The 24801-nt window shown below is 39.4% G+C and overlaps 1 protein-coding gene across 1 annotated transcript in view; it reads right to left on the bottom strand.

Annotated features, from left to right (window-relative positions):
• Positions 1-21234, bottom strand: part of LOC136051429 (ovostatin-like) — a 34053-nt gene extending 12819 nt beyond the window's left edge. The window contains 22 exon segments of the mRNA XM_065740871.1: positions 296-414; positions 752-875; positions 5599-5827; positions 6315-6411; positions 7020-7152; positions 7454-7624; positions 9134-9283; positions 10569-10714; positions 11220-11277; positions 11771-11998; positions 12404-12562; positions 13879-13988; positions 14190-14304; positions 15243-15354; positions 16927-17011; positions 17536-17704; positions 18742-18762; positions 19098-19150; positions 19983-20139; positions 20503-20686; positions 21115-21204; positions 21206-21234. Of these exon segments, the coding sequence (XP_065596943.1) occupies positions 296-414; positions 752-875; positions 5599-5827; positions 6315-6411; positions 7020-7152; positions 7454-7624; positions 9134-9283; positions 10569-10714; positions 11220-11277; positions 11771-11998; positions 12404-12562; positions 13879-13988; positions 14190-14304; positions 15243-15354; positions 16927-17011; positions 17536-17704; positions 18742-18762; positions 19098-19150; positions 19983-20139; positions 20503-20686; positions 21115-21204; positions 21206-21234 (2739 nt within the window).
• Positions 21235-24801: the final 3567 nt, after the last annotated feature.

Genomic DNA, 24801 nt, shown 5'->3' with positions numbered 1-24801 from the left:
GTACAAAAGGTGAGTTCCCATCAGACACAGTTCCTCATTTCCAGCTTCTCCTCTGTATGAGGAAGATGTGCACTTACCAACGCCTAGTGATCCTCATGGAAGAGGCCATCAGGTGAGAGTGGACTTAATCTTAGATTGAACAGCCCAACCCTGCCCCAGCCAGATGAAGGTGGAGCCAAGCCAGATGTTCTTTAGGGAACCAGAACAACTTTTATTTCCTTTTTGTACTTCTGCTGCAATTTCCTCTTCTCATGGTAGGAAGTACACAGCAAACCGGAAGTGCTGTCAGCAGTACCTCAACCAGCAATGCCCTGATCTGGGTGTCCCTGTAGTCAATACTGATGTTTCTAGGTGCTTCTTCTTTGCAAGCTTCATCATCACTGCTCTCAGCAATAATGCTGAATAGTACATCACCTTAAATAGTAGTAGAAAAGAGGAAAAGTTGACCTCTGTCAAGAAGATAAGGTCAAAGTGACAAATTGCATCAGATAATGATTATCTATTGAATAGTAGGGTAAGTAGTGCAGCATAATGAATGATCAGTCACTCTACGTGAGACATATGGGAAGAGAACTGATCTCTAAAAACTGACATGGTAAATGTACTGCATTTCTGGAGGGGCTTTTTGGCCTGGACAGTTGGAATAGGGATAGACAAAATTATCCAAGTTGGAAAATAATTAGGTTTACTGGTGAGGTATAGATTGATTAGTAATTGTCTCAGGAAATCAGGTGGATTCCAAGACACTTACCAATTCGTTTGGGGGAAATACTCCAGACATATAACTTTCTTTTTTTGGCACATACACATCCATTATCCTCTGGGGAGAGCAGTTTTGCCTGATAATCAAGAGATTCTGACAGCAAAACATTAATCTGAGAACAGAAAGAAGAATGTTGTGTGTCAAAGATTTTATACCATAGAAAAATGATGCTTTATTGTTAGTGAATGGTTGGATCACCTCTACTTATGTCAAATATTAACAGTGTAGAGCAGATTGAAGGCCTGGGATAACAGCGTACAGGTGAATCATCTATCAGATGCGACTTTGGCAGTGTCCTGTTTTGCTCTTTATGAAATTCTCCACTGAGATATTAAATATCCTATACATATACCTGTTTCCTGATCAGGATATGGAACTACGTTCAGTTGACTTGGTGCTAACTAACTTGCAAAGGAAGATATTATTTAATTTTTGTTTGTGTTTTGTTGTAGAAGAATGAGGTCAAGAGATGAAGGCCTCAATAACAGATGTATTTTTAATAGACTGTTTAAAGCCCTAGGCCTTTTTTTTTCCCCCAAGTCAAACCGTTCACAGAGTTTGAAAAAAAATTAGGAAGATTTCTCTTGATTTTTCCTCCTTTTCTGATAGTCTCCTTGTGAGACCAGAGAGCTGATTTTCAGCAAATAAATTAAGCAAAAGAAACCCAAACTCCGTACTTGCCTCTCTTTTTAGGATTCAGCATAAGAAACAAGAAATCAAACAAAAGAGCTCTCTTTTTCTTTTTTCAAGTGTATGTATGCACCTTCAGTGTAGAGATACAGTGCATCTGTGCTCTGGAGGTGTTTTACCTGGAAAGTATAGAGCACTAAGAGCACAGACAACCACTGTGACCAATATTCTGAAGTTGCACATAAACTCTATAGGGGAAGTACTGAGACCCTGATACTCCCTACTTTTGAGAACTTCTGTCCAAGGGAACAAAGGCTTTTCTGTTCTTCTTGTTCTTCTCATATGCTTTGGTTTGGAAGGTATAAGCACTTCATTCCTTCACACTTCACATATAACCTTAAAAGAAGGACCCCAATAAAAAGTGATGGCTTGCATAACATTGAAAAGTGAATGATACTTCACAAAGCACCCATTTTCTTCCTTTTATATTTCAGAAGACAGTTACAGAATCACAGAAACACAGAATTGTATGGGTTGGAAGGGACCTCTAAAGACCATTGAGTCCAGCCCCCCTGCCAAAGCAGGCTCCCTAGACCAGGTTGCACAGGTAGGCATCCAGGTGGGTCTTGAACTTCTCCAGAGAAGGAGACTCCACACACAACCTCTCTGGGCATCCTGTGCTAGTGCTCAATAACTCTTACTGTGAAGAAGTTCCCACGCACATTCATGCGGAACTTCCTATGCATCAGTTTGTGACCATTTCCCCTCATCCTGTTGCCACACACTGCTGAGAAGAGTCCAGCATCATCAGTTTTGCTCCTACTTCTTAGATGTCTATAGACGTGGATCAGGTCTCCTCTGAGTATTCTTCTTTCAAGGCTGAACAGACCCAGGTCTCTCAGCCTTTCCTTATAAGGGAGGTGTTCCACGCTTCCAGTGTGCCACTCCTCCCAGCTTCGTATCATCAGCAAACTTGCTGAAGGTGGACTCTATCCCCTGATCAAGGTCCTTGATGAAGATGTTGAACAGGACTGGACCCAGCACCGACCACTGAGGAGCACCATTAAGTACAGTCCTTGAACTGGACTCTGCACCACCAATCACAACCCTCTGAGCTCTGCCAGTCAGCCAGTTCTCAATCTGCCTTGCAGTCCACTCATCTATTTCACACTTCCTCAACTTTGTTATAAGGATGCTATGGAAGACAGTGTCAAATGCCTTGCTGAAGTCAAGATAGACTACATCCACTGCTCTTCCCCCATCCACCCAGCCAGTAATGACATCATAGAATGTTACCAGATTGGTTGAGCATGACCCTCCCCTGGTGAACCCATACTGACTACTGATAACTCTCTTCTCTTCCAACTGACTGGAGCTGGCATCCAGAACAAACTCTTCCAACACATTTCCAGAGACGGAGGTGAGGCTGCCTGGCCTGTAGTTCCCCGGATCCACCTTCTTGCCCTTTTTGAAAACCAGAGTGACACTTGCTATCCTCCAACCTTCAGGCACTTCTCCCATTTTCCAAGACCTCTCGAAGATGATAGAAGGCGGTTCAGCAGTCACCTCTGCCAACTCCCTCAGTACATGTGGATGCATCCCATCGGCGCCCATGGATTTGCGTACATTGATGTTGAGTAGACACTCTCAGACCATCTCCTTCCTCACCAAAGGGAGCTTTCCATTCCCGAGACCCTCTCACTTAAACCCATGGTTCAGGAGTCCCAAGAGGGAGTTCCCGCAGTGGAGACAGAAGCAAAGAAGGAGTTCAGTGTCTCCACCTTCTCTGCATCTCCCATTGCCAGAACACTCCCCTCATTCAATAGCGGACCCACATTTTCCCTAGTCTTCCTTTTACTGCTGACATGCTTAAAAAAATCTTTCTTATGATCCTTTATCTCCGTTGCCAGATCTAACTCCAGGTTGGCTTTGACCTTTCTTGTTCCATCCCTGTAGGCCCTGACAACATTCCTATATTCTTCCCAAGTGGTCAGACCCTTTTTCCACATTTCATGGACCCTTGTCTTCCCTTTGAGTTTATGCATGAGCTGCTTGCTCATCCATACAGGTCTCCTGTCATCCTTGCCAGATTTCTTACTCACAGAGATGCACTGATCCTGAGCTTGGAAGAAGTCCTGTTTAAATGCTGACCAGCTTTCACAGGCCTTCTTATCTTCTAACACCCTAGCCCACAGGATAGCTCCAAGAAAGTCCCGGCAGAGATTAAAGTCAGCTCTCCTAAAGTCCAGGGTAGCAATCCTATTTTTTGGTTTGTTTCTTCCACTCAAGATCTTGAACTCCACCATCTCGTGATCACTACATCCCAATCTGTCCCCAGCCTTCACTTCCCCAACAAGCCCATCCATGTTAATAAGAACAAGGTCCAGTAACATCCCACTCCTTGTCAGCTCCTTCACCACCAGCATCAGAAAGTTATCTTCAACACATTGCAGGAACCATCTGGAGCATGCGTGCCTGGCCATATTGCTTTCCCAACACATATCTGGATAACTGAAGTCCCCCACAAGAACCAACACCTGAAATTGAAAGGCTACCTCCAGCTGCTTGTAGAAGACCTCATCATCTTTCTCCTCCTGATCAGGGGTCCTATAATACACCTCCACAACAGTGTCACCCACATTAGCCTGCCCCCCAGTTCTCACCCACAAGCTCTCAATTGGTACATCGCCTTCTCCTAGGAGAAGCCTGATACATTCTAGTTGCTTTCTCACATAAAGAGCAATTCCACAACCCCGCCTTTCCATCCTGTCTTTCCTAAGAAGCACATAGCCATCCATGACAGCATTACAGTCATGCAAGCCATCCCACCATGTCTCCATGATCATTATGAGATCACAGCCTTGTGACTGCATGCAGACCTCTAACTCTTCCTGTTTATTTCCCATGCTGTGCGCATTAGTATACTTCAGGGAAGCAGCAGGTGCAGGTAAACCTAAAGTGATGCAAGAAGATTTCAGGCAGGGATTTTACAACGGTAACTCCTCTGGGGAGTACTCACAAGATACTACAGGATGATCCAGAGGTGTTTTCCTGCAATCTCCTACAATGACAACATCCCCAAGCCTTTCTCTGTCCTGTTGACCTCCACCCACTTCCCCCATCAGATCTACTGAACTACTTGCTCCACTCTAGCGAGTGACATTTTCTCCTCTTCCCCCTTCATATCTAGTTTAAAGCTCTCTCAATGAACCCTGCCAGCTCCTGGCCTAGGATCTGCTTTCCCCTTGGAGACGGGCAAGACCTATCCTGTTGTGCCAGTCAACAAGTAAACCACCCTATGATCAAATAACTTGAAGTTCCTGTGGCAGCACCATCCTTTCAAGTGACTTATTCAGAGCCTGAATTTTCCTAGACTGCTCCATATCCCTCACCATTCCAGAAGGCAGAGAGGAAAGCATCACTTTTGCTCTCATTCCCTCAACCAACTTCCCTAACTCCCTGAAATCCCTTTTGATAGTTCACAGGCTTCCTTGAGTGATTTCATCACTGCCTGCCTGAACTATCAATAATGAAAAACAATCAGAGGAACAAACCAGACCTGGGAGTTTTTTGGTGATATCCCTTACCTAGGCCCCAGGGAGGCAACGCACCTCTCTACAGGTTGGGTCGGTCTGCACATAGGGCCCTCCGTTCCTCTGAGAAGGGAATTGCCTACCACAATTACCCTTGTGTCTTTCCTGGCAGAGGCAGTCTCAAGGCATGGGGACAATTGCCTTGCCCTAGTCCCCCTAATAGGCAGATCCTCCCTCACCTCCCCACTCACCTCCTCATCAGTTTCCAGCACCCCAAACCTATTGCTTAGGGGGACCTGGGGAAGTGGGGTAGGCAGGCAGGGGGTGTGCCCTTGACAGAGGGCTGGGATACTTTCTAACCCTCCTTACTTGTCAGATTTGTCTGACAGTGACAGGGCAGTGATAGTTGTTTGTACAAACATCCTAGACACAGTTCACATAGATCTCCTCCTGTTTTATAGTGGTTTAGGACAAATTCAGTCTATTATCAGACAGAAAGAGAAGAGCAGTGCACCAGTCAAGCAGATCCAGATCCAGTCATTTACATCCATCGTTTTGATACTCTTTTTCTGTTCATTTGTTTATTTGTATTTGCTTGCTTTTCCAGACTGCAAAGCCTGCAGACTGTTTGGAGGTGGGGTAGGGTCTAGAAGTGTGTACAGAATTACATACCTTGATGCAGTGGTTGAGGTAGTTAAAGACGTTGGCTCTAAGCAGGAAATCTTCTCCATGAATGATGGAGTATGGCAAGGTCAAGTCCACAAAGAAAGGCTGGAAGGCTGTCAGGGTGGCAGGCACAGATATACCAAATCCAGCCAACTCTTCCACACAGAAGGCACTGGCCTTCCATTCTGTGATGGTGTCAGGGATTGTGTATGAGACAGTAGCTTTTCCAGTAGAGCTGGTGGAAATGAACAAAGAATGAGTTTGGACAGACCAAGTTTCATATAACTTAGTTTTCTGTAGAAACTCTTACGTTTTCAGGATGAACACTATCTCTATTCTGTCTGTAGAAATCCCACATCCAAACCCCACCAGAACTTACCATCCAAGGCTTCTCAGAAAAGTCAGTGTGGAAGATCTTTTGCCCATCATTTCCCTGACTTTGGAAAGAAAGCTCAGATTTCTTTTTTGGCAGACCAAGTTTTAAGCAGAGGTTTTCTCTTCATCGGGAGTATGAGTCATGGTATACACATTGTGGAAACAGATGTTTTGGAACAGGGTAACATTATCATGAAAGTAGAGAGGGCAGATGGTCAGAGGATGACTGAAAAAGATGATTCTTCCGGGTCAAATGATAAGAAGAGGTGGCAATAAATTACAATAATGCAGGAGACATATTAGTAACTTTTAAAGCACAGCAAATAGAGAGATGAAGCAGTACTCACTTTATTAGGACAATATCCCAAATCCAAGTTTCAGGGAAGAATTCCCTAATAGTCTCAAGGATGAGTCTCTTCCCACGTTCTTCTGTAGCTACTTCAGCTGTTAAAAGATAGTGGGAATTTAATCAGCCCTGTTTCACATAGACTCTCAGAAAGGACAGGATTTGACTTCCATAAACAAGTATAAAGGATAATTACACCCATTTCTTTCTACCTGAAACTATCATATCAATACTACACAACTATTAATTAATGTCACTGATGTGTTTATGAGTTTGGTATAACTTTATATTACTAAGGAAAAAAAAAAAACATTTCTTGAACTGCTCTTGGTCTCCAACTGTGAGCATAAGACTCAGGACACTTGGCTCTCAGACCTGTGTGATGGTCACTCTGTTGCACTGTCTCTTCAGTAAGCTCTGTACAGAAAGAGATCATTGTCAACAATGTCAGTTTTGCTTGACATTCTTCCAGTTGCCAACACGTCCCAATATTAAACTGGATATAAATCAGAAGTGTTGGCCTGAAAGGGTTTTTTGGGTACTTGCTATTGTAAGCCATCTCATTCTGAGCCAGAATATTCAAATGAACTATTCTGAAAGTTGAACACTGACAAAGGAGATCTGTGAGTACTGCCCATGTCCATTCCACACAAATCCCATTTTTTTTAAGAGAAAAGTAAAATTTCTTTCCTATCTCCTATACTACCTGATGATTTGATGTGCTGTGTAGAAGCTGTGAATCCCGCATTCCAGAAATATGATGGGGATCTTACTGTTTCACTAGTACATACAACTGGTTGCCGAACCTTTGAGTTGGTAAAAAATTTCATTCCTGTATCCTGTGAAAAACACATTTTGATGTCAGTCACAATGATACTGCAGCTGAGGTTTATTATATTCCTCCCTCTTCCCATTACTACCTTTCCACCACAGAAATGACCAGAGACTTATATGCAGAGACTTCTTTGAGTTCTCTGCACAATTGAAAATCACAAAATGCATCAGAGACAATTGAGAATGGATGTCAATTGCAAGAATTTGTCATGTATGAATTCTGCTTAGAGCACTGTAAAAACTGTAAAACTACAACATAAGTAGAAACTCCCTTCAACAGTTTTAAGCAATGTACAGGACATTTACCCTGAGGAACTGATATACATCTGGGCCTAATCCAGATGTTAGAGGTCTGTAATACAAGCCTTTGTAAAAGATGCTATCAGATGAGACACACGGATCTTGAGGATCATCTTCTAGGTTGAGCCCTTTGAATATATAGCCTTGTAGGTCTTGAATGGGGTGCAAGTTGTATATCTGTGAGGGAAGGAAGCACAAAGATCAATCTTGATTACATGGTCATGTGCTGGCAATTACCAGCACTGAGATGCTGCCCTGTTTGAAACCATGCTCTTTTTCTTGGACTGAAAACTCAACATCCTGGCCCAGAAGGTGGTGATCACTGATGTCTAATCAGAGAACAGTAACTAACATGTACCCCAGAGGTCAATACTGGATCCAGGACTGTTTAATACCTCAATTAATAATCTGGATGATGGGTAGAGGTCCCTTACAACCCCTGAAATTCTGTGATTCTGTGTGAGAGAGCGTACTCTTGGTAAGTTTGATGCCATCCTCAGGGACCTCCACAGGACAGAGAAATGAGCAGACAGGAGACATATGAAACATGAATATATGAACATGAAAAGAGAAGTGCAAAGTCCTGTCTCTGGGAAAGAATAATCCCATGAATCAATATATGCATGGGGTCAATCATCTGGAAAGCAGCTTTGCAAAGAAGGATCTGTAGTCCTGATGGACAAAAGTCAACAAATGTGTCCTTGCAGCAAAGCCCACTTGTGGAGGAGCATTGCCAGCAGGTTGAGGGAGGTGACCCTTCCCCTCCACTCAGCATTGGAGAGGCCACATCTGGTGTGGTGGGACAAGTTACAGGCTCCTCAGTAAAAGAGAGATGTGGAGCTGCTGGACAGACTCCAACAAAACATCATAAAGAAGAGCATTTCATAGCTAGGACTGTTTAGTCTAGAGAAGAATAGATTCAAAGACATCACATTAATGCAAATAAATACCTGAAGTGAGGGTACAATGAGGACAGAGCAAGGATCTTTTTAGCAGTCACCATTGCTATGACGAGAAGCAATGAGCACAAATTGGAATTCAAGTGATTCCCTTTGTACATCAGGAAGTAATTCTGGAGTGTGTTGGTGATGGAACACTGAGACAGGTTGCCCAGAGAAAGTTGTGGAGTTCTCTTCTTGGAAATATTCAAAAGTCAACTGTACTTGGTCCTGGGTAACCAGGTGTAGGTGTTCCTGCTTGAGAAATGTGTTGGATCACATGATCTCTAGAGGTCCCTTCCAAATGTATATATTCTGTGTGTGTATCTGTGATTCTTACAGAGCATGGAATTGTTACCTGCAAAGTAAGCTGGGGCTTCACCTTCCATTTGGGTTTTTACTCTTTCTCAAGTCTCTTTTCTTGTCCTGCACCCTCCTGAGAATATAGTATTCAGGATAAAGCTGATGTCTTTGCGTGGCATGCTTATTGATTTGTGATCATCTGATGAAGCTTCTCAGATGATTATGCAAGTACTAGAGTCACTGGTTAAATCAAATCCTAGGTCCTTTACAGGACTTCTGACTGCTAGGAAATGAAGACTGCATAATATGAACATACTATTATGACCAGCACATGTAAAAACTGGGGGATGTCTAACACAGGATAACAACCTCTAGTGAAGAGACAAATAGAGAATAAAGCAATATTTCAAGGAATGAAAAAATTGTACTTGCATGGGTAACTTACCATTTCTGCAGTCAACTCTGTCTCAGCCTTCAGAAGCAGCACGCTTTTATCCACTGCTCTCAAAGCACAGAAGGAATTTGCAGCAGCTTCAATCACTAAACTGACATTGGAAGCAGTGAGCATCTGGTTTTCAGAGAATTGCAGCTGGACCTGAAATTTATCAAACACATGTTGGTATGGCTAATCCTTACCGTTCAAGGCTTCTCAGGATCTATTTGAAGAATAATGTAAGACTTTTCTGTTAAAACACAGTTGGTCTTGAAATAGGCCTCAGTTATAAGGGAGGCTTGGGCAATAAGCACACAGATTTCTATGTTGTGGTAACTTAAATGAAGCCTACCTGAAGTGGTTTAAAATAAAGTGTGATTCTGATGCCCCTATTGTCAAAATAAATCTTACTATGACACTTGACTACATGTAATAAGATCTACAATGAGCAAATTGTATTTTACTACAAATTTGTTCTGCCTTACAAATTACAGTACAAATCATTCTGTTTTGAATCTATTCAAAGCAAAAAAAAAAGATATTTGTATTAGATAAGAGGGAAAAAGCAGGAGGAGGAGATCACAAGAAATCAATGAAAACATTTGCTGAACCCCATTTGTTTTATTTTCTAATATTTTGCTTCATGTCTGAATATCTTTAGCTTTCAAGAACAAAAGATAAGACAAATCTTAAAGTGAAATCTCAATTAAAAATTACAAAACAATGTTCAAGTTTTGTTAAAAAAAAAAAGAGGAAATAAAAAAATGTGAAAAAATTGCACTGACATTCACTGATACTTGAATGTTTAAGGAAACCAAAGAGTGGTTGTTAGTACAGTGAAGTAGTGTGTGGTGTATTTCAGCAGTTGCAATAGAGACATGAAAGACAAACCATGTTCCAGATGGCCATGCAGGATTTTGTTCTTTGCTGGTGAAAATGCGTAACTAGTGGTAGTGACCATACTGAAAAATTGTGTTTTGTAGTTGAGAATTTGCTTTATCGCACAGTGTTATTGTGCTCTTTGTATCTGTTATATTTTCCAAGGAAATAAATAGGAGTCATTACTTTAGGATCAATCTATGTATTTAGTTGTGGTAAATATAAACTGCATTTTTATTCATCAGAACAAGTGTAAAACATTACATTACTCTGTAAAGTGGAGTGAGACTAAAACATGTTTGTTTGGTTAAAAAACAGAAATTCCAACCTATATTAAACACTAGTATAGTTTAAGAGAACAGGTAGAATTTGGGGGTAGTGTGTTTCCAGAAAAGTAGATTTTAATTTTAGAGGATTTACCTTTTGGCAATGAGGCTAGGTAGTGGTAGAGAAAAGATATAAGGCCAAAGAGAAAAAAAGGAGGATGAAGAATAAATAAAACTGCTGTGAAAGTGTGAACAAAAGATTTGTATTTATTTGGCAACAGATAATTCTTAATGCTTCTCACCTTGTTTCTGAAGCACTTCTCAATTGGAAATCGGACACTGTCTGCTACCAGCTCCTTCGCAGGGTGTAACATATATACAAGCAACCGAAGGACTGGAGCCATTTTCTCATTGACCACAAGTGGAATCGTGAAGGTGCCATTTTGATCTGCTATTTGAGAAGAAGAGACTAATATAGAGACAAACAGAAAGATCTTCTCCTGTAGGCACCATATAGACAGACATGCATTTGTACCAATCCATGGAGCAGTCTACAGTTGGACTATAAACTGAAAAAGCCTGGAGTAACAGGCAGTTGACAGGAGGTGACATGTCAAGAGTTCAGATCCAGACGCCCTCAGATTTTCAGTGAGTTTGAACATGTAGCCAGACAGCCCCACAGACCACAGTGCATTCCCTCCATAATCCTTTGGGAATATCTTTATGTGACACTGTTTCTTGATTCATATCTGAAACTGTTTTATGGATTAACCTGATTTTACTGTGCTCTTACTGGTAGTGATAGTATCATGCACACATGCATTGGTGAAAAGGGATACGGCTATCCCATAGCAGCTGTGTGCATCCAAGAAATGTTGTCTTGGTCCCCAGTTCCCCAGTTTGCCCATTAATTTTTTAAAATGCAGAAACCTGATGATGACAGCTTAACTTACCAGCTTGGATATTAACTTTAATTTCCCCTGTGAGGACAATCTTGCCTTTTGCCATGCCCTGTAAAGAAAACAACAATACATTTATGGATTATTAGAGGTTTGAGGAAGAAACTGACAATCGAGTTCAACATACATCAACATGATAATTGAGACATGCACATTGGCATGGCTTCGTATGTTTAAATATCAGCCATAAGGTATGCTAGATGCTGCCACTGCTGCTGCTACTGGCCAGGAAGCAGCAGAAAAAACAACGGAAGGGAGAAGGGCAAGGGAAAAGAGTTTATTGAACAATAGAGAAATGAACCATGGCCTAAGACAGTATAAAGATGGTTAAAGGTGGTTACATGCTACAGAATAAAGTAACCCAGCCAGAAGCATCAGATTATTTTGCCTAGTTTTTCCAAGTCAGCTTGGTGCTGTTCCTAATTTTAGATTATCAGTCAATCCAGAAACAGGAAGAGCTCACTAGCATAACTGCTGTGGATGGACTGCCAGATAGGTTCATGGTAAAGCCCTTTCAGTGAAACTGTTCAAAAAGCTATACTCACCACATAGTAGAAGTTAATGATATTGATATGCTCATATCCTTCTGTGTTCAAGATATAGTGTACAGTGATCATCTTCTTCTGCCCACAGCTCATTACTTTCCACAAAGGATCAATCTTCACAAAACTGCTAGTCCAGGAGTATAAACGCTGGACAGAGAGAGATGCATCTGGGTAGGAAGGTTCTATCCAGCCTTCAGAATGGCACTGGTTACTGGTTTTGTATATTGCCTGATTAGGAGAAGTAGAAGGGAAGAAAAGAAAAACAAAAATAGCTCACTAGGGGAATCATTGTCACATACAACAGAAAGATCAGTTCACAGAGTGCACAAATGTAAGAATCACATCGAAAGCCAAGCAGGTAAGAAATAAGTAGCACAATAATCTTGTAGCCTTGCAGCAAGACATTGCATTGCAACAACTCAGGTACTTTTCTCACTTCTTTCATGGCATTTTCTGAGAATTCTAGAACATGAAATAAAACAAAATATATTTTATTACCAGAATTCAAACCTCATCCCATCTTTTGGGATTCAGTTTAAGATCATCTATCTCTGTCTCTGTTTCCATCTCCCTCTTCCTCTCCCCCATTCTATTCCTCTCCATCCCTCCCCTCCCATCTTGTTTTGTACTCACTTTTAGACTAAGCTCAGGATCAAACATTTTGGATGTGTCAATGCTAAATGTAGCAATGCCATTAACATCAGTGGTGAAGTTGTGTGTATTCTTGTTATTAACAAATAGCTGAATAACTTTATTGGAAACAGCAGAGTTGTCTTTGTCTGCCAGCTTGATCTGTAGGAGAAAAAAATGCCAAACAAGTTTATATTGTTGTAATTTGTGTATAGGTATGCAAAATTTACAGCCCTTCTCTCTCCACAAAGCAAATTGCTTTTTCTCCTCCCTTCCAATTAAGACTAGAAAAATATATGTCTTCACTGTCTGGCTGTTATCTCAGTTATTTATCTTGAAATGCATGGAAAGGGAGCTTCCTCAGCAGCTGTTGCATCAATGAATATGGAGCAAGAACTTCATAGGTTCATAGGTTCATAAGGTTGGAAAGGACCTACAAGATCATCTAGTCCAACCATCCTCCTATCACTATTCCTACCCAGCTACTAAATCAAATCCCTTAGCACCTCATCTAAACTTCTTAAGTCTCACATCTTTAATCATCACTCCTTTTAGACTATACAGTTTAAATATAAAATTTCCTCCATTTTTTCCTTTCTTAGTCTTGAGCCTCTGTTACTTTCCAAGTCCGAAGACTTTTTCTTCAGATTTTTGTTCTGAACATTTTTCTGATTCTGTCCCACTATCTGTTCTATTAATATATTAAACAAATAAATAAGAAATGCCAGAGACCATCAAGTAAATTTTAGGTTACTTGAAATGAGCATTCATTTTCATAAACAAACAAACAAATAACTGAAGGAGTAATGATATATTAAATACACTGGCTACTCTCACTGTCCAGATACAGAATTATGAGAAATTAATAGTTATATGAACATCTTCCAGAAGGGAAAAAGTCCTCAAAGGACAATCACTTCCTTCCCTTCAGTGATACTGATAGAATGATCCCTTAGCCTTTTCTCACTGAAAATATAAAAAGCTGAACTGGATGTAAGAGGAAGAAAGACAGATTTCTATCTCTCCTTTCAATCACTGAGAAAGTGATGTGGAATTTGTAATTAAACATAAAATCATGAAAACGCTTTTTGAAACAGAAACAGTTGTTAATTCCTTTTTTTTTCAGTTAAATTTTCTTTCACTCTCTTCCATCATATCCTGTTTCTTTTTTATGTTTTATTTTTGCCATTTGCATTTGTCACTTTTGAAGGGAGAGGCAGTGATTTAAATCAAGTTGAAAATCCAAGTTAGAAAAGTGCTAATTAATGGATCGTTTTGATCCAAAATATTTCTGGCAGACACAAACCCACACAAACTTATACTCTTCTGTATTCAGAATTACTGATAGGGCATTGTATATGTAAAGAAATAAGCCTACGGTGATAACAGTTCCCCCAAATGATCCCCAAATCTCTCCCATCACTGTTATCTTATTTCCTCTCTCATCCTAAATACAATCTCTTTATGCTCTCACTTACCTGTCCAACATAAGGAATTCCTCTTCTGTAGTGGTTATCCACATTCTCAAACTGTAAACTGCTCATCACTTGAGTTATGTAAATAGACTGAGTAGATGTAAGTTGCAGACCTGTAAGACATGCCCAGAGTCAAAGGAAAATACACTTTGTCTTCATCAGACTTAACATTTGCATGGAAATATGCTTATAAAAATGGATATTCTTCTTAAAAAAAGGCATTCTTGTGCTCAGAAAACAGAGGTTGAATATTCCTTACTTTCTTTTTTTGATCATAACACTATTGCTATTACTGACTGTTTAGAAGGGATTACCTGTTCCTTTCTCTGTGACAATGGCTTTCACATCAAGATTTCTCATGTAACCAATGCGATTTAGTTCAAAGATCTTGGAGCTGAGAACCTGGGAGAGGCACCCATCTGTATTCAGCTGGAAAGTGAAGAAAACTAATCCTGTTACAAGGACCACAGCTTATAAAATGTACTGGCAATATACAAGACCTTTATTTACTGATATCTTTAACCACTGTGTAGACGCTTCCTGTGATATTGCCTTACACCTATGATCCATGACAGCATACTGTGTTTATCAGTCCATCAAAGTCCCATTTGTTCTGTCTTATGAAGTGTCCAGCATTGCCTGGCAGCAGTGGGAGATGAATGGCACTCCCATAAATTTTGACATGAGAGGAGACAAGAAACTCTTGCAAATAGTCGCTCTGTCTCACACTCCCTGTCAGTCAGATCTTGACTGGGAGAATACCAATGCATACAAAATCAACATCAATTGTGAGTACATTCCATGTTCTCTTTCTTCCCATTATTTTTGAATTTCTTAGTAAATGTCTTAGAAATATACTGTTGCATAGTACTGATTGAACACACATCTTCTTATATTGATACATAACCAATGAGACAAACAAAAGTAAAGGTCTTGGGGGTATAAATTTCCCATGTCTGCATATCATCTGATGAACAACAGACCTTCCACAGTAGACTGAAAATGGGCAAAAATCATTTACGGAATTTTATCAGTTGAGGTCTATGTAGTCAAGAGGAGAACTTTTCAAAGCTTTCAAAATGGAGTATTATCTCATTACTTCAAAAATTATCATACAGGATAGGATCATTATGCATATTTTAGGTGGGAAACTGAGAAAGAATATGTAGGTACCTCTTCACGCCTAGTGGAAAACCAAGAAAAGAATTAAATGCCCTGAGTTCCTGAAAGTGATCTAAGCCAACAGATCAGTAGAGTGAAGCGAATCAATAATGAAAGAAAAAAGAATGTGCAGCAAGTAAAGGAAGAGAAGCAAGAATGCTGAGAAGAAGGTAAGCACGAAGAGGAACGATAATTTTGTATCATACATCTTTGGTAAATGATTGACAAACTGGGCTTTTCTTGCACCTCCCATATGAATCAAAATCCCTGCACACACTGAGCTGGACTTTCCCCTCAACAGGCTGGCCATAGGTGTACCTAGGGAAAGAAGAAATAGGTCTATGAGATGATCCTTGAAAAACTGACTTGACTTGTTCAGAAATAGACCCAGAATGCACAGTGACCTAGTAAGCCAGATACTGGAGTGATTTCACAGGCACTTTCCTAATTCTCCTACAGTTTCAGAAAGATGGTACAAATATGAAGTTGAAAAACTGATGAGTTTTACTTCACTCACAAACCACAGCCATACTGTAAATGTCAAAATAAATACATCTATAACATTGGTGGTCGAACATGACTAGTAACTAAATTATGACTATTTTCTCTGTTGTTCATCTTTAGAGTTAAGTCCTAGACTCACTGAGATCAAAATGAAATTTCTCATAACTACAAGCGGTGTAAGATTTCAGCCTTCTATAATAAATTATGACATCTTATACCTTGGTCCTGGCAATCCCCACTATGGGGGACATAAGAATGTAGAATAACACTGCTAAAAGGCACTTGGGAGTACTGGTGAATGGTGAGTTGAATATGAGCCAGCAATGTATACTCACAGCCCAGAAAGCCAAACATATCATGCACTCTATCAGAAGAAGTGTGGTCAGCAGATCTAGGGAAGTAATCCTGCCCTCTGCTCTGTGCTGGCGAGACCTTGCCTGGAGTACGGATGTGTAGTCCTCAGTACAGGACAGACATAGACCTGCTAGAGCATGTCCAGAGGAGAGCTACAAAAAAATGATCCAAGGGATGGAACACCTTTCCTATGAGGACAGGCTGAGAGAGCTGGGATTGCTCAACCTGGAGAAGAGAAGGCTCCGAGGAGACCTGATAATGGCCTTTCAGTATCTGAAGATGGAAGAATCCCCAGGTCTCTCAGCCACTCCTCATACAGGAGCCTCTAGGTTCCTAATGATCTCTATGGCTCTTCACTGAACTCTCTAGGAGATCCCTTCCTTTTCTGAACTGAGGAGCTAAGAACTGGACACAGTATTTCAGATGTAGCTTCACCAGGGAAGAGAAGAAGGGAAAGATCATCTTCCGCTGCCTGGGGGCCACACCCTTTTTAATACACCCCAGGATATAATTGGCCTTCTTGTGCATAACTGCACGCTTCTGGCTCATGGTCAACCTGTTATCCACAAGAAGCCCTAGGTCCTTCTTCTCAGAGTTCATTTCCAAGAGATCATCCCCTAACCCATACTGGTGCTTATGGTTATTCCCCTCTAAGTACAGGACCCTACATTTGCTCTTACTGAAGTTCAATTAAGTTTTAAAGATGGACAGAACTTTAAGACAACTGCTAGAATTCAACAGTGGTCTGCTGTAGAAGGACTTCCTCAGAAGTGAGTTGTTGAGAGATTACACATCCTATTTTAAAAAGGGTGGGTCAATCCACCAAATAGCAGTGTGAAGAGAATACTCATACAATAAAATGAGAATATAGCACAAGTAAATGAAAAACCTAACCACCAAGTCAGCCCTGACCAGTCTCTTCAGAGAACATATTAATTTTCCTATCTTCTGTAAGGTCTGTCTCTTTCTCCAGTATCTGATAAATCCTTGTTCTCTGGCATGTTTTCTAATTGCTCTGCACCTGGTACTTACACTGCGCAGATTTTCACTGTCAATTCTGAATCCATGACTGTAAGACTTTCTGGTACAGTGACTGTAACATCAAATTTTGGCAGCACTACAACAACAACAAAGAAACAACACTGGCATTACTGTCAACTTGCAAGTTAAGATAAAATAGAGAATAAGGTTATACCATTAGTAAGAGATGGAATGAGAACTCAGAACTGGGGTGTCAGAATGTCTCAGAAGTGACCTGACATGTGAAAACTAATTTAGCTATTTTTTGAAAGCTTTGAAGAGAAGTCAGAATTTCTGAGTGATGAATTCTGTGTTGTCTAGAAGACTTGCCCAGCATTGACCAAGAAAGTTGGTGGACCAGTCTGAAAGGTTACTTTGTCACAGTGGATTTTTCTATCAATGTATTGATCTGCTATGCAGACTCTTTTCCCAGAATCTGTGCAAAGTGGTAAGTTTCTTTTCTTTGTCTTTTTTCTTTTTTTTTTCTCTCCATTTTTTAATGACAGTGTTATATTTGCTAGGAAGCTGTTTGAAGTGTTATCAATCAAAAGAATTGCTTGATGAAGACTTATCTCTACTCATGTTTTCTACTCTGACTCAAAACCTGCAGGTAGAATTTACCATATTCCTCCACAAGGAATGAATGATTTGTTCTCTCTCCTGACTTCTTTGTTACAATAATTTTGTAGTTTCCCAGGATAGGCTCTTCAGTTAGTGGGAATTCAATCTGGACAATGTTAATCTCTGACGTCACATTTTGCCACTGAAAGATTCTGTTGTTCTGTGGATCCTGAATGGAAAAAATACAGATTCACAGTTTGTTTGCCTTTGAAATCTTTTGCAATTAGCAAACAAAACCAGAAACAATGAAGCAAATAGGTCAAGTGGCTTTTACTCAATTAGGAAGTTATTTAACACAAATACCCTGAGATAAATTATGTTTAGTACTCATTATTAATGTTGTTACATTCTCATCTGTTGATCTCAGATTTAACTATCCTTTGTTGTCTCTATTTATTAACCTAAAGGATCAGAGAAAGTTGTACTATACTTTTCTTCTCTGCTCTTTAGCTTAAATTTTCTGGCTATGTGTGGAAGAAGGAGAGAAAAACTATCCTTCTGCTTCCCCTTCGGCCTAGCTTATTGCTTATATTTTTAGCTGCCAGAAGAAGGAAGGAAATATTTCTTCTGCAATGACGTGTCATTTTCCTCCAAGTGTATTTTATGCTAGTCAGGTTCAAGAATACTCATTCACAGAATTTTCTTGAACGCTTTAAACTAAAGAATGCAAAAATAAAAAATACAAAATAAAAATAAAAATAAATAAAAATAAAAGCCTGTGAAGCTCCAAATATTTATGGCTCAATGTGAATAAAAAGATGTCACATAACTTCAAGTTGGAACAAAATCTTTCAGGAATATTGTTTAGATGTGGACTATGTCTGTTATTTAGAAACCACTGCAAAATGCCATGGCAGTGCCAATATAGCTATTAATTTTATCCATTGCCTTTATTTGTTCGTAGTTTCCAAGAGGTTTGAGTTATGAAAAGATTTACTCCCAAACAAGCTGAACAAACTGAACGGAGTGGAGTAGGGTCAAAGACAAGAACAGTTTGACTTTTATGACTGCTGAGATGAAAGTAGATATGTTTTCCATGTTTGCTTGAAACTATCCTGGGAATTTATGGAGTTTCTGTTAATTTCTGCCATTGTACTTAGACGTAAGATTTGGCTGTGTATAGACAGGTGCAAACCAATGTAAGCACATGTGCTCTAGATTTTATCTTTTTAATTGTGATATATTACAAAGAGGAAAATCTCTTACCTGAACTGCAATCAAGGGATACTGAAAGGAACAAAGTGGGAAAAGAAATTAGATGTCTGAACAAACACAAATTATTTCTCCCCAGGACTGTGAGAAATGCCAAACTAATAATAATAGCAGAGATCCTTATCTCTAGTTATAACCAGTTTATGTAGCAGTTCAACTTCAGTAAGATTACATAAAGAGAACCAATGAAATGAGGATGCTGGGGCAAATTCTGATCATATTGGATTTAGTGCTATCTAGGAGCACTGAGTATGTAGAATTAGTAGTGCCTCTGTTGAGATAAACAACTTTATAAGTTTTTTCCTTCACATTTCCCCATTAAATACAGAGAGATACTTTAGACCACTCACCATCTCTTGAATAGGCTTAAAATTGAAATCCAGAGCAACAACACGAAACATCACTGGAAAGACAAAGAACAATGCATTAGAATTAACCAGAGTTTATTTAGCTGAGCATGAGTTCTTGCATTCATTAGTACTTCCAGTGTCATTGCTTCTTCTAACAAATCCTCTTGTACAGGATGAAGATAATAAAAGGATGGAGGTAAAAGAATCCTACAGAGACTCTGTGAAGTGTGCTTCCCCTGGCATTGTATTCTCACAGTTTTACATGAAAATTTGCTTAACCTCGGAGAAAAGAGATGGCTGCACTGCTATGCAGGTCACATATCTCAAGCAAGAATAAAAATTAAACCATGGATTTCTGCATAATATAGACAAATTTATTCCTCTTTATTATAGAAACTCAAAGTGGATTTTGTTGCTTTGAATATACGAAAGATCCAAATATGCTGATGACAACATAAACTGTCATTTTTTTGCTAATTCAGAACAATTCTTGTTAGTGCACTTTGTTCTCATCTTGCATAGGATTTCACTTGTTTTATTGTACTTTACTAGAGAAAACTGAAAGGAAAATGATAAATTACTGCATAATGAAAAATGAAGTAAAAAGATACCTCAAAAATATCCTTAAGAAGCACTGTGTTTTCAGCATTTAATTTAATCTACTTCCCCAACTCAAAACCAATAATCTGAGAAATAATCAGGCCCATGTCTGTGGGACACCTCTGTGGCATCAGATTCTTTTCTGCATGCTATTTATAGTACTAATTCATAATAAGCATAGCTGATCTAGTCTAACTACTATGCTATTTGGCTGACACCTGGAAAGAAATATTCTGTCAGTGTTTTCTACAATGTTCTAGTGCTATAAACTAAATAGATATTCACCACTCTGTCCTGGTTTGTAGATGGGTTTGTCTGTCTGCACAAAGACAAAGCTCTCAATATTCCAAATCATCACTGATCGACGCTCCTCCAGGACAAATGTTGTGCCCTTGGCAGTGAAGGAAATGAAAGCCAGTGTGACAGAAATGACAGAAGGAGTCTGTGAGAGAGCAGAAAAACAAGGGGAGAATTTTAGTCTTGAAGTCAATTTCAGCAGACTTTGAGGAATACTTCTACCTGTGGACTGAACTCTTAAAAAAAGAAACCTATCCCGCTTCCATCACTTGATACTTTTCTTGAATCTTTCTCTTTTCTTCTTAAACATCTTTTCTGTCACTACATACCTCTTCTCTACTTACTTTTCACTTCAACGTGTTTTTTTTTCTCCTTCCATTGCTTGTTCCTCTTAGTTAATCCTTATTCTATCTTTCTTGCCCTTCCTTACATTTCTTATAGTATTCTCACATTAGCCATTATGACAACTTTGACTTTTTCATTGGGAATTAAATTAAAATCAATTTACCATGAAGTTCAAGCACTGTAGACCATTGCTTGCTGTTGTGTTTTTCTCAAAAATGGTGGTGTTAACAGTACCATACTCCAGGATGACTCTGACAGATATTGTTTGATTGAAGTTGAGGAACTGCAGGCAAACCTGACTTGGAGAGTCACTTTGGAGAACAGCAGGCACCATTAGGACATACTGCCTGTGAGATCCAAACAGCACAGTGATCAATCCCTCACTTCTCCTTCGTAGTATCCAACAAACCCAGCCCTGGGTTCCCTGCACAATTCTGCCAGCACACCCCACTCTGACTCTTTAGCTCATTAATTTTGTCATATATCCACTTGTGAGGATGTAGGTAAATTATATTGCTACTACTTCTACTTCTACTGTCCTTTCTGAACACAGACAATTTCTATGAATGCTCTGCAATAGGCAGAAGGTCTACATGGTATTAAATGAGAGCTATTCACTTGCCATACACACTCAAGTTTAACCTAATGCTCCAAATATGAAAGATGAGTTATCACAGTATTTAATATTTAGCGAAAAAATAATGGCATCAACTAACCTTGTCTTTAAAACCTTACTAATATTTAGTACTATTACTAATAATATGGTAATTCTTACGGCTCAGGTTCCTTTCCAGCTGTTGAATGCAGGAGAAGAATAGCCAGAAGAAACTTCAACCACATTTTTCTTACTGTTAGATAGAAGAAACAGAATTTCTCTTCACAAGAAACAATGCATTCCCTAACTAGAACAGCTCTGCAGCATTCCTCACTGAGTGCTCCAGAAGAAAGGAGGTGGCCCTTTGGCTCCTTCCTATCTCCTTCTTTAGATCCTAGTGCATTTATAATTGCAGCAAGGGGTGGAGATCCAAGTCTATCCTACTTCTCTGAAGAACCTCCCCTAACTCCAGTGCACCCTAAGCCAATTCACTGTCTTCAGATGGCAACACTTCACAGTGATTCTTTGAATGCCCTTACCAATCATATTTTCCTGGTGAGAGGCTTTTCTTATGATGATATTTGGACCAGAAAAGCATGAAATAACCTAAAGGAGAAGTAATCTGTCAAACTACATTAATATTTGAGAGTTTACTGCATCATTCTTGTAATCTACCTCCTGGATTTACAGTCTGAGTGAAATAGAATATATATACTTTGACACCTGATTTAGGTTAAATAATATATTAGTCTCTCTTTTCTCTTCCTTTGTAGATACTTTGAATATCAAAGAGAGGGACTAATATCTTGCCATATATTTGAAAATCCATATGAATTTGTTAGTACCGCAGGGCTCTAGTTTATACCTTGGCAAAAGATACATTTTGTTGTTGTTTTAGAGGGGAAAACCATCTGCTTTCATCCAAAGAGCTTATCTATTTATTTTGAAATATAAAGAAGAACTATCTCCTTTCATTATGTCTTGTGCTGAGAGAAACTAAAGCACTCTGTATTCTCCACCCCACAAAAAAAGCAATTCTGGAAACTGATTGTTTGATAGTTATGATCCTTTATTTTTATTTATTTATTTTTTCCCATTCATATTGGTGTGTGTACTGTATCTGACTAGGATGAATTTACGAAGTGTGGTTTCTTCACAGTATCTTGGATGGTGTTGTGTTTTGCGTATGTCGCTAAACATACATGAAAAAAACAGTAGTGTTTTACCCCTTGGTGAACAGTGTTTGCACAGTTTCAAGGCTTTCTCTCTTTTTCTCCATCCAAAGTCAGTATGTTGAGGACATAGCCAAAAGGAGCTAATGCATAAATTCCTTTTTTCTTCAACTTTGTGTGTGTATTTTTTTTTTTCTTAAAAATCTGTCTCTATCTCAACCAAATCTTTTCATTCTCATTCCGTTCTTTTTTTCCAGCGTCCTGGGAGAAGGATGTGAGCATAAGGCAGAGTGGATGCTGAAAGTGCCAAATTTCATTGCGTGTTAACAGCACGGTTAATTTTTATAGACCTGAAGTTCTCCAAGAATATGTAGTTTCGAAGGCATAGCATCTTCATTGAAGCATAAATTTCTCTACTCTCCTGAAAAAAAGGTGTAACTAACTTCTTGTTTACTGCTAGAGTATGATGCAGGGAATGGTAGTATGTGCCACCCATGGCAACTATGAAAATTTCTTCCTTTATTCCTGTAAATGTTTAAAGAAGAATAAAATCATATGAAATTGAAACAGCAACCAGTTGTAAGCCATAGATTTCCTTATCACATATGTAGTTGTTTAGACCTCAGACAACATAGTGATATTCTGCTCTGGAAGCCCAGCTCCCTGTCATTTTCATTAAAATGAACCTCAGCTACTATTAACAGTTCACAGAGTCATAGAACTACAGAATGGTTTGGGTTGGAAGGGACTTTAAAAATCTTCCAGTTCCATCCCCTCTCCCATGGGCAGAGACACTTCCCACTAGATCAGATTGCCCAGGGGTCAGATTGCCCTGGCCTTGAACATCTCCAGGAATGGGGCAACCACAGCTTCTCTTTGCAACTTGTTCCACCATCTCACTACCCTCCAAGTAGAAAATTTCCTCCTAACATCTAACCTAAATCTCCTCTCTCTTAGTTTAAAACTATTCCCCCTTGTCCTATTACTGTCAGATGTGGACAGTTCAGGAGCTTCACTAGAGATCAAGTTCAGTTTTCTTCACCACAATATATCCACACCAGGAGCTGTCAAGAATAGAAATTCACTGACAAAGGCTTGAATTTGAGTTGATATTTTAAAATAATTTCACATATATAAAAATAAATAAATAAATAAATAAATTAAAACGTAAATATACATATTAAAAAAAAAAAAAAAATTTACACCTTACATGTTCTTATTCTTCCTGGCTTTATCAGGTAATTTATTGCAACATAATGCAATATTCATCCCAGACAGGCAAGTGAGTTAGGTGATGTTCAAATATTGTATAGATGGACAGGGTAGCTGTGAAAGTTGTAACTTTATATTACAACAATATTTTCTTTTGCCCACATATAGGTTGGATTCACTATGCTAGTTTAAACTCTCTACTAACTGTAACAGAGAAGGGAAATCTAGTTATGAATTAATGAAACTGGAAATGTGATTATCCAGAACAGAGTAGTTACCGGACTTAAATTCTCACAATCAAATACCTTCAATGAGAAAATGCTAGGTATCACATTTTATCACAATAAAGAAAGCAAAAGACAACTCATTATCTTGGCTAACTTATCATCTTGTCTATAAAAAATAGACAACTCAAAATAAATCAAACAACCTTCCACTCGATACAACAAAAGGATCGTTTTCGGGATAAATATTTAAAAAAACATTGTTACGCATTTAGAACATCAAAGTTTGGGGTTTTGATGTTACTGTTTTTTGTTGTTGTTGTTGTTTTTGTTTGTTTGGTTTTTGGTGTTTTTTGTTTTGTTTTGTTTTGTTTTTCTTTAAACTGTATCCATTCTGTTTAAGTCACCTGCACGAATGCAAGTAGCATTATTTGAGTCACTGGATATTTCTTATCAGTGGAAAGTTCTCTTTGCTAACAAAAACTGTCTTAATATTGTATACTATAGTGATACTACTCAACTCTATTAATAATACTCAATTGTTAAGAGCACTGGCACTTGCTGCCCAGAGCGGCTGTGTGGAGAACTTCAGAAGTCACCTGGACCTTGTCCTGGGCAACCCGCTCTTCTTGTCTTTGCTTGAGAAGGGGGCTTGGACTAGATGCCTTCCAGAAGTCTCTTCCAATATCAACCATTCTATGATTCTGTGAACTGTATAATTCTTTTTATGGAGATATGGGCACAATGATTTCTGTGTTGAGGAATGACCTGACCTCAGTTTTCATTCATCATTATTGCAAAAAGCCCTTTTTTTTCATGTGAGAGTAATAATACAGCTTTCTAAAAAATCCAGTAGTCTCTTGAGCTCTTTGTTGTTGTGGTGTTTTGTTGTTGTTGTTGTTATTGCCTTCCTCCCTTCTTTCTCCCTTCCTCCCTTCCTTCCTCCCTCCCTTCATTTCCCTTCCCTTCCCTTCCCTTCCCTTCCCTTCCCTTCCCTTCCCTTCCCTTCCCTTCCCTTCCCTTCCCTTCCCTTCCCTTCCCTTCCCTTCCCTTCCCTTCCCTTCCCTTCCCTTCCCTTCCCTTCCCTTCCCTTCCCTTCCCTTCCCTTCCCTTCCCTTCCCTTCCCTTCCCTTCCCTTCCCTTCCCTTCCCTTCCCTTCCCTTCCCTTCCTTTCCCTTCCCTTCCCTTCCCTTCCCTTCCCTTCCCTTCCCTTCCCTTCCCTTCCCTTCCCAACTTAACTTAACTTAACTTAACTTAAC

Source organism: Cyrtonyx montezumae, unplaced genomic scaffold (genome assembly GCF_038088225.1).
Source record: "Cyrtonyx montezumae isolate F1298 unplaced genomic scaffold, pur_monq_1.0 scaffold_3, whole genome shotgun sequence".
NCBI lineage: Eukaryota > Metazoa > Chordata > Aves > Galliformes > Odontophoridae > Cyrtonyx > Cyrtonyx montezumae.
The sequence above is the reverse complement of the archived record's forward strand: the minus strand, read 5'-3'. Positions and strand labels throughout refer to the sequence as shown.